The sequence below is a fragment of the Pinus tabuliformis genome, chromosome 8 (genome assembly GCF_031772625.1).
Source record: "Pinus tabuliformis cultivar Carrire ecotype Pingquan chromosome 8, CPIR1, whole genome shotgun sequence".
Taxonomy (NCBI): Eukaryota; Viridiplantae; Streptophyta; class Pinopsida; order Pinales; family Pinaceae; genus Pinus; species Pinus tabuliformis.
In genome coordinates, this window is record NC_142294.1 from 2,026,108,555 (window position 1) to 2,026,119,247 (window position 10,693).

The window sequence follows — 10,693 nt, forward strand, 5'->3', positions numbered from 1 at the left end:
ACTTCACGCAAAATCTGACTTGTCGGGGGCCCGTGCACCTTCCGGAGATCGACGGCGGAGAACACGCAGGGAGATGGACGGTGGAGAGGATATCGGAAGGCAGATTTCCACCGAGCTTTAACTTCCGATGGCTTTCGTTTGCTGATGTCATGCTGGTGACACGCGTCGCCTCCAAATCGCATCGGAGCAACGAGTACGGAAATTGCTTTTCCCTTGGCGGTTTTAAGGTTCTGTTCGGTGGTTTCGTGCCCGTTGAAATTACATTATCAACAGCTTAATTCGATTGCAGAATTTTATAATTCACATGATGTGAATGCAGAATATATAAATGCAATTGATTATGCAGAGGATGGCTATTGTGAGGATTCCGAGCTTAATTTGATTGCAGATTTCCTGAATATTTGGGAATCCGATGAACATAAACGCTGTCAACAAAGATATTCGGGGAATCTGCAATCGACTTTTGACACAATGAACGCTTCCAGTAAATTTTGTTCAATGGAATTGATAGAAAAGCATGTACAGGGAACACAAGTAGAGCAAGTAGAGGGGACAAAGTTACGGCAGTCTCTGGGCGATTTGAGGCAGTTAAAAGAGTTGCTTTTGATTGATTTCAGCGGTGCGGATGGCATCTTATGGGAGGAAATTGCAGGGCCAAATATGAAAGTTTTGGTCATAAGGAATTGTCCAATATATATCCTTAATTTTAAGGTGCAGGAGACCATGCATGTTGCCATGGGTGCTTTAATAGATTTCACTTTGACGAAGACACGCATATCTGAGATATGTATTCCAGAAGGTGTTCTACCCAGCCTTGAGACTCTTGATCTTTCAGAAAATAGTCGGCTAATGCAGGTTAAATACTTGCCATCAACATTAGTGAGGCTAAACCTGCAACGGTGCCACCAATTGAAGGAATTAGTAAACCTTTCAAATCTGGTAAATCTCAAATTCCTCTGCATAAATGATTGCAAGGAGCTGGAAACCTTGAAGGTTGAAGGTCTAACATCGCTGGAGGAAATTCAAGCGGAGGAATGTATAAAGCTCAAAAGCATACATGGACTTAGTCAGCTGGAAGGGTTGAAATATATCCGCATTTCAACAGACACTGACGTTATGTGGAATCACATTTGCAGTTTTTTGGAATGTATAAAGCTCAAAAGCATACATGGACTTAGTCAGCTGGAAGGGTTGAAATATATCCGCATTTCAACAGACACTGACGTTATGTGGAATCACATTTGCAGTTTTTTGGTTAGTATCCTTCCTAACACAGCATATTAATTCATATAAACTATATATAAATTCTCTGTGCTAATTAAGAAACCCGAGACTATCTAATCGTGCTCTGTTTGATCTGAGAGGTGCATAGGTGGCTGTGCAATCTTATTTTTTAATTTAATGTTAACTGCGGTGAGTTTAATGAGACTAGATTATACTTGATCTCAATGGATTTGGGAAATCTGTGCAGACATCGACCTCTCATGAAAAGCTATCAACTGCCTTCTTTACTGGAAAGTCAAGGATTACTTATCGCGACACAGAGATGGTGGGTGTTTAATATGGCTGAAAAGCAGACATAATCTTTCAAGAAATAATAATTAGAATTTTAATTTTATCAGAATTTGAAATGGATTTCTGTAAATCGTGCAGGTCATGCAAGAAATGCGATCCATTATAATGGGGCAGTTTAACCTGAAAGTGGTGGATGTTGTCTTTCCTGCACCTGTAGACTTCTTTTCTGTAATTCCGTTGGATTTTACTACGAAGATGGAGGATTTGCAATCGTACGGTGGTATATTGATGTGCTTTCTCACCGATACTGATGAAGTCGATACACTCGATCTGGATACACTCGATTCGCATCGTGGGGAAGTCGATGTGTTTCGCGTAAGATTTGAAGGGAGTAATGATGAAGGGTCAGCGGAGGAATACGAATTCCGTGTGGGAGAGACAGCGCGTGGAGTAAAGGTACATGTGCTTATGTGGACGGAAAAATGTGACGTGTTTAGAGATGAGAGAGGGTATAACAGCATCACTGTCTCTTTTCAGCCGACGCCATTATTTACATCGGTGGATGTGAAAAAGGGATGGATTCTGATGATCCATAAGCATATGGACGTCTCCCAAGTTTGCAAACAAATTATAACTGCATTGTCATTATGTTAATTGAAGTTTTCAAGAAATTGATTTTTTTACAAATTCTATATTATATAATTATTTTTAAAATAATTATATAGGAGTTATAATTTTATTTTATTTTATTAAATTTGAAGGAATATAAATATGAAAAAATACTATTTTCAAAATCATTATATTTATATTTATATTTATATTTTATTTATATACTAACATTATTTATATTTTACATGTATATTATTTTTATATAAGATATTTATATTATGCCAACGATAATCTCTATAATATTACATTCTAAAATTAATATTCATTATTATTATTTATTATTAGTATAGACCCATATTAAATAAGGATTTAATATGAGGCAAGAGAGATCTAATTTTTTCACTTACAAATTTTTTTATGAGTACACATTATTTAAATGTTTTGTATAGTTATTTATTTCTTTTTTGAGTTGTCTTTAGAGAGATTTTTTGGAAGCTTTTGAAAACCCCATGATAGCCAGTTATGGGGACTATTTGGAACTCCCATAATAGGAACTTACGAGGGTAGTTTAAAGCGCACTCTCCCCCACCCCCCAGCCTCCCTTAAATCCTTGTTAAAATTATTTTTTTGAACATTGATTCTTTTGGTAACGGGTTTTCAAAAACTACACCAAGTTCCATTTGCAGTGATGGAAAAAGACCAACCCTAAAAGTTTCATTAGGGATAATTCAAAAACCACCACCAAAACCCTATAAGGTTTGTAAAAAAAAATATTGTTTAGCAGACCTATACATTAATTTGAGAACCAATTATCTATCTCCATGTAGATTTCACAAAGCCTTTGGTCCATCTCTTTCTAAATTCTATATGAGGTTCCTAGATTTTTAAATGGTATTAATGCATTCATTAACATGATTAGGACTAAAGGATCCACATCCATCATCATTTTGGGTATCTTGAGCTTCATTTCCAATGTTGTTCTTAACTTGGCATTAATCTGTAGGGATACATTAGAAAGAGATTCATTGTCTATAATATATTTTCCATGCATGTCATAAAAAAAATTTTCCACAATGTCTGGAAATCTAATTGCCACTTAGATAGAAATTATATACTCTCTAAGTGTGGCATTAACTCCTCTCTATTGTGGAGTCCTTTCCACAAAATGAAACTTTTCAGACTTTTGTCATTATAGCTAAATCAAGTGGGCACATATTAGCCTCTATCCCTTATGGAAGTGTATGGTTCTGATTTATAAGGTCACAATATGATCCTAAAACAAAAACAAAAATACCTTCTTATCAATTTAAGTATGATCATTGTAGTAAGACTTTCTAATAAATGTGAGTGAAATATTTGATCGATAACATTCATTTCTTACTTTTGTATAATTCCATAGGCTAGAATTTATGAGTGAGATTAAAAATATGTTGTATATTTTATTTTTAGTTTGTGATTCATTTGAATATGTTGAATTTCTTCCCGGATGCGGGTGAAGGCACGTCTCAGACGGACGAGACACATGCCCAGCATGTGCCGCCCCGTGCCAATGCTGAGTAGTTATGGTTATACGCCGTCAAGTTATAAGGTTGGGAGGCCCGAGCTCCAGGCATTCAATGCCGAGCAGAGGGAAAGTATGGATGTACAGCGAGCAGTTAAGGCGGGCTCGCCTCGAAGCCCTGAAGCGCTTCTTCATAAGCAGGATGGCGTATTGCAATCTTATGACAAGGCTGAGCAAGGAATTTTGCAGTGTCAGGGGAAATTGGATTGGGGGGACATTCCACCACCCTGCAGTGCAGTTACAGCATCTTGGGTATGCCACCATCGGGAAGGTCGTGAGGGAGAAATACAGGCTGCGCAGTTCAGGGATAAATCTAAGGCTAGACGCTCATTCAAAGCCTGGTCTGTGGAGGAATCCTGCAAATTCAGGAGCTTGTGGTATTCCGAGCGAGAACGATGGCATAATTTACTTGGTGTTTGCTCTTCTGTGGCAATTCAGACTCCGAATTCTCTCACAGGGCACCGCGGGGTCATCATCCATTTGGCAGAGGTCTTGGAACAGGGCAAACGTGGTAGAAGCTCAATGGCAAGGCTTCGAGAGCGGCAGCCGAGCAGGAGAGGTCCGGGGAGAGGATCATCCTCTCGACGCCCAGCAGAAGAGGAGCATCATCACTGTTGTTGTTGCTATTGCCATCGGAGGGCGAAAGCAACACCATTGCAGATTGGACAGTTCATGGAGGTTGGTAGTGCGAGCGTGGGAGAGTCAGGGCTTCCGGCCTTTGGCTCTGTCATCTTCTCCTTGGGCAGTTCGATGGAGAACGCGGGCATCAATGCCCACATATCGGTGCTCTTCACCAAGGCCCCTGAAGGAAATGAAGGTGGGAAGCAGCCAGAGATGGCTGAGCTTCCCCACGAAGGCAAAGGGGAGGATAATCCAGTGTTGCGGTCTCCCAGGGAAGCCAGTACCTCCGGAAGAGAACTTCGGCAATCTCCTCCTTCGCCTCAGGAACAAGCACCCTCAAACTTGGCCAATCCTCCAGTGGAGCTGCGGGATGGAATGCCGGAAGGTCAGGGATGGAGCTATATTTACGAGGCAGAGCCCGAGGACTAATCTCCAGTCGCCACCTCAGGATCACCCTCCTCTCTCTCGGCTCCGGATATGTCCAACTGTTCCAGCGGGTATTTGCTTTTTGTTTACCACAGTGTCTATTACTGGTTATGTTCATTGGCAGGTCGTCGTTTTGTCGTTTTGTCTTATGGTTTGGTCTTGTACTGGTCTTTACCTCGTAAGGAAATGTTCTGATGCTAATTGGAAGAATGGAAGCCCCTGCGAGGGTCATGTGGTCACTGTCTAACTCCTTCCGGCTCTATGTCAGCCTACAACATGTTTTGTGGTCTTTTGCGGCTCTATGTCAGCCTTCAGTCACGGTCACTTGGTCTTTTGTGTCAGCAGCTTTAGAGAGTCTGGTAAATGCCCCTGCGAGGGAATATAGCATGTCAAACTTGTTCTCCCAGGTGCTACAGTTGGCCCTGGTCTTGTCTTTCAGATTGTACAGCTCATATGTAATTTCCACTTAATATAATAGATAGTCTTTTACCGAGAAAAAAAAAGAATATGTTGAATTTCTATTCTTTAACATATCTTTTGTTTTCCAAAATATACTATATAACTCATTTTCAACTATTTTTATGTTTGATTTTTTAGTTGATTTCCCAATAAAGTGACTTTGTCCCTTTACAGTTTCTAAATACATCACTTTTTTGGCACAATTGACATTTCCAATACGAGACACATCATCATCATGTTGTTAAATATTCTAAAATCTATCATTATGTGTAGCATCGCTATAGTAAATAAAATGAAATAAATAATCTTAAGACAAAACTCATAAGGTTGAGAAAATTGTGTGTATTCCACACCCAAAACTATAAGAAAATCTTATAATTGTTAAAATGTAATGTTTTCCTTGTTGATTAGCCTAGTAGTTTGTTTTTCCTTTCATTTTATGTAGAATAGGATTATATTATGTTAGCAACTCCATTTGCTTTTCCTCAAGCTCTTTTGTGAAAGGTCGTTATTTGATCTTAAGCTATCATGGATATTCCACTGAAATAGTTTGACATAATAGATCTTAAAATATTACAAAACCTTTTACTATGTCGTGCTTTACTATAGATTAAAACCTTAATATTACTAGTTTAACATAGAATTTACTAAAATAAGGTGAAATTGAAATGAAAGAGACAAACAACAACACACCAACCACACAATGAACACAAGATGTACCCTCGAAAACCCAATAGGGAAAAATACCTACCTAGAATGTGAGGCCTATGTTGTACTCTTTTCTTCTTAGTTATAAAAATGAAAATACAAAGAAAAGGGAACTCGCTATGGAGATGTCGTGGACACTGTAGCCAATATGGTTTATACAAGATCTTTTATTTGCTTTGATTTGCTTTAATATCCCACTCTAAATACCATGCTCTCCTATGGAACAATACACAATATAATAAGAATGGAAACACTTCCTTCCCTAACTACCCAATATTTAATATCACTTAATAGCTTTCTAGGGTTAATGTTAGGGTAAATGTTTTTGAATGCCTTGACCCCCAATTAATGTTGGGGTGTTGAACCATCTATTATACTCTTGAACTCCGCATATGACTAGCTCCACATGTGTGAGTAATGAAAGCTAATGTGGCATCCCCTTGGCACCATTGATCAACAAGAAAGGTCAACTTGTGGGAGGCATAACTTCCACATATACGATCTAATGATTTTATTTCCATGCCACTGGAAAGCTCTCAAATTATGGGAAATCATCAAGAGTTGGAAGCTAGGCTTGTAGATTTTTGATCCCATAATTGGTTTTCTAAGGCCTAAGACAAGATCCAAAAGGTTTTAGACCCTAATTCTCGAAAGTGGAACCTTAGCCTAAAATGGGCCACACAAGCAAACAACTATAATTTTTCCATCCAAGAAATAGCAAAATATAAAGAACTTTAATATGATCCATTTTGGGTCATTATGTTGGTTAGTATTATTTCATTGAAGTTCGAAATTTTTTTTACCCTAAATTGAATCAACACTGAAATCAAAGTCATTTTCACTTCCAATAACAACTGTTGTTGCATTCCTACCATGAATATATCTAAAACACCTCAAAGAAAAATGTCAGAGGAATTTAAAGATTGATCTAACCATTAATTGGGTGGTTTCTATTAAGAAAATTTGAAGGCACATTTTTTGTAGTAGTGATTGCAAATCTATTTCCTGACACCTCCAACAAAAATTATAATCAGACATTTGTGAGAACAATTTGGCATGTAATTTTTTTAAAATTAAAGTATTATTTCTTTCATAATGTCAATGTTGTAACACCCCAGTCTTTAGTCCCACATATATATATTTTAATTGCAATTAATTATGTTCATGATGTTCATATGGGCAAGTAAATGTAAGTCAGTCAAAAGACTCGAAACAATTGTAATATGCATTTTATTTATATATATTTCCAAATAATAAAGAAGAGAGTAGCAAAAATGGATCCCAATGCTTGAGAGGTAAGTTGTAAGGGGGTTTGGGAAGTTTCCTAACTTACTTGAATTAAATGTTCTGATTTTATGGTTTGGTAGTTGAACTACCTAACTAACAATAATAATGAGAAGTAATGGAAGTGGTACCGAATTACTTCATAGGTATGGGCTATGTTACCGTTTGAGAGAATTTGGACTGACCATGCAATCCAGGGAGGGGACTCGAATTCTCATTCTAGTAGAGTGCATGGCGTTAGACAAGTAAATGGAAGTTGTGTGTGTGTGTGTGTGAGAGAGAGAGAGAGAGAGAGCATAGAAGTGGAATGTGATTGAGTAAAGATTGTGCGGTGTTCGACTTGTATATTGTTGTGAATGTTAACCTGAGTAACATGGGAATAGAACCTATTTTTAGTGCTAAACCTGCCAACATTCAAGGGGTCTCCCTGATATGCGATCCCAACTAGACCTCACACCATTTAGGATAGGAGCCCTATCCAGAATATGACCCGACAATGGTTTAATTAATATTTTCCTTGGCTTTAGCTATCAGCAAGAGAGAGAATAACATGTTTGCCTTCAAAAAGAAATCTCGCGTTTGTGGTGAATGTTTGGTTGCAAGTACATCACAGTTCTTCTACAATAGACTGTTGAGAAAGTGAGCCTCTAAAAGAGAGGTAATAATACCACCCTAATAAAGACGCACATGAATAAGAATGTTTCATCAAACATCCAGCGGAATAGTCTACAAAGACGTGACGACCGATACAAGAATTACAACACATTCTCAAATAGATAAGCACTAAAATAGCAAAAATAGTTCAACTATATTAGTGATGATGAAAAAAAACATGAATCATAAACATTCATAGAATAGTCTTATAAAAATTCATAATCCATGTATGAAAATTTCTGTCTATTAGACTTCGTTTATTAAGTAAAAGTCCCAAGTTGCATGAATACAACGAACATGCTCAAATAGTGGAGCGTTGGAGCCACTACCTGCTCCCCAAAAGTACTAACTTATCTCTCTTATTCCTTATGGGAGAATCCAAGGCTAAAAGTATTTTACATGAGAAATGAGGATCTATTTATAACTTGAGGAGTAACCTTTCATATCCTCATGACTTTATAACTTCTAGTGACCTTTGGACTTCTACAATATTTGAAGTTCCAAATGACTTTTGGAATTACGTTTGAATCTTGGTATTACATGACCTTTGGACTTCCATGACTCTTCATTTCACACATGACTCTTGGAATTTTACTTGTTTGTATTTTAAAATGATTACAATAATACATCTTTGTCTTCCATATCATCATATGATTAAACTAGACATGCCACTATCTCGGATGATTGGAACAGGACAATGACTGATGACATGGACCTACTTCAGTGGTGACATGGCTGCTATTATGTCTGTTCTTTATCATCATATGCTCAAGATGCTTCTACCATCTTAAGGGTCTTCAACATTTGGAGTATTCATGGTGCTTTCATCATCAAGCTTCAGGTGTGTTCTTCATTCTTCTTTCCTTTCCTTTGTTCATCCTATTTCCTTGATTTTCCTTATGTGTGCCTGCCATAAGGTTCCTGGAATACATGTTTTTACAATCACTCATGATAAGAAACTATCAGTCTGAAAATCTCCTACTCTACCATGTTTTATGCATATTTTCTTGTTCATGCCCTTTCGATGTGCTTAAAATGGTCAACGGATCATCAAGGCACAAGGGCACACACTGAAAGGATGAAGGATGGAGGAGGAGGATCTTTGAGCCTATAGGATGCACTCATGTGCCCTAAATAAGAAGGAAATCAAAGTAGGGCACATGTTGTAAGTCCGAAGGATGAAGGGGAAGACTTCGGGCTTCCCAAGTGCACTATGCGCCCAAGGGAGAGAGGGAGGGCACAGTGTGCACTCTTGAAGGTTGAGGCTTCGTGTCTTTTGGGTGCGCTCATGCACCTAGGAGGCCTTAGGAAGGGTGCGGGGCGCACTCTTGAAGGCTGAAGGTTGTGGATTCATTCCTTCAGGGTGCGACAATGTGCTCAATCAGTTGAGGATGGTGAAAGTCTGATGCAGGAGCATCGAGACTTAGCCAGTAATGTGATTGCATGCTCACATGTTGTGGCTAAAAGTGATGAATTTGATAAATTTAATTGACTTGATGGTCAAAAATCAGTTTTAGTAGAGAGGATTGGATCCCTCGAATTTGTCTTAGTATTCATTTATTGTAATAATTGGAATATTGTATTATTTTTAGATTAAGAGATAAGTTATTAGTGTAGGTGTGTAACAGAGCTTGAGAATAGAGATTTAGTTGTTAGAATGATTAAAATAGGGATCGAGTTATCAATATAGTGAGGCTAGGATTTGGTTCATAAAAGGAAAAAAATGTAATAGAGGGGGATTAGCTGAGATGATAAGGAATTGAGTGAGTGAGCGAGAGATGTGATAGAGATAGGGTTTGAAATTGAGACAGAGGTCAAATAAATTGTTGTAATTGAGCCAAGAGGGCAAGACTCTGTAATTTCCATGTTGTTGAGTAATTAAATGGATTCGTGGTGTTGGGTGTTAATCCTAGTGCAGAATTTCACTGACATCTATGTATCGGCGTTCCAGACCCTTCACATGTATTTCTCTGTTTTCAGATTTTAAATATAAATCTTAGTGTTTATTTGATTTATCGTTAATCGTTGTCGATTCGAGATTAAGGTAAATACTGGGTTTATAGCATTAAACCATTGTTTAAGTGTCTTTATTAAAGTTAAGATTTAAGCACGTGGGTTGTTTTGATAAGCGGAAAGCGGTGTATCAGGCGACCAAAAAATGGTAAGTGGTAATAGCTGAGTCCGAGCGATTAGTCTTAACATTCAACACGTAGCAATAGGAGGAGAGAGAAAAACCGCTTTATCGGGCGGGTAATCACCATGCAAGTGGTCCACCTGATATCATTGTCGACCATTGGATCGGATGGGATAAGATCGACAGTAGAAAACCTACGGACTGTTTGTTGATCGGGTGAAAGATAAACTGTTGGATCAGATGGAACAAATCGACGGTAGAGAATGAAGCGCTCGCTTTAGTGGAAAAGTCAAGTGGGACCGGCATTGACAATGGATAGTGGGACCCTCAAAGGAAAAGAAAGCCATGTACAGAATCCGTTTAAATGCATTTGATTGGTTATTAAGTTAACTAGTAGTCTATTATCAGACTTTAGCCTTATTTCGTCAACCTCCTGCATTATTTTTGGTATCAGAGCCCAGAGATTGAGTTTGTTGTAGTAAACATGCCACCGAGGAGAGGAGCTGGCATAGGTCGAGGAAGACCTGAAGAAAATGCAGTTCTGCTGGATGAGATCCGGAGTCTGTGTACAAGAATGGACACAATGGAGACTGCTCAGAGGAGGGCACCTGATGAAGGAATTGTCAGTGCTACAGAAGAATCTTCTAAGGAAGAAGAAGAGGAGGAAATTGAAACTACCAAAGTTATGAAGATGTTGGCTAAAGTAGGAGGAAAACCAAAGG

The 10,693-nt window shown here is 38.2% G+C and overlaps 2 protein-coding genes across 2 annotated transcripts in view; both read left to right on the plus strand.

Annotated features, from left to right (window-relative positions):
- Positions 1 to 1,195, plus strand: part of LOC149244563 (uncharacterized) — an 18,884-nt gene extending 17,689 nt beyond the window's left edge. The window contains exons 2-3 of the mRNA XM_089371587.1: positions 274 to 1,147; positions 1,179 to 1,195. Coding sequence (XP_089227713.1) covers positions 274 to 1,147; positions 1,179 to 1,195 — 891 coding nt within the window. The remainder of the gene's footprint in view (positions 1 to 273; positions 1,148 to 1,178) is intronic.
- On the plus strand, positions 1,149 to 2,196 carry LOC149244564 (uncharacterized). The gene is made up of 3 exons (XM_089374889.1): positions 1,149 to 1,254; positions 1,472 to 1,549; positions 1,654 to 2,196. The coding sequence occupies exons 1-3, from the start codon at positions 1,228 to 1,230 to the stop codon at positions 2,167 to 2,169; spliced, it is 621 nt and encodes a 206-aa protein (XP_089231015.1). The 5' UTR covers positions 1,149 to 1,227; the 3' UTR covers positions 2,170 to 2,196.
- The last annotated feature ends 8,497 nt before the right edge of the window (positions 2,197 to 10,693 follow it).

Bases quoted from the DNA above. Each gene is read 5' to 3' on its own strand.
- LOC149244564 (XM_089374889.1), top strand. From the start codon at position 1,228: ATGTGGAATCACATTTGCAGTTTTTTG. The intron at 1,255-1,471 runs GTTAGTATCCTT...AAATCTGTGCAG, and splicing joins ATCACATTTGCAGTTTTTTG to ACATCGACCTCTCATGAAAA. The intron at 1,550-1,653 runs GTGGGTGTTTAA...TAAATCGTGCAG, and splicing joins CTTATCGCGACACAGAGATG to GTCATGCAAGAAATGCGATC.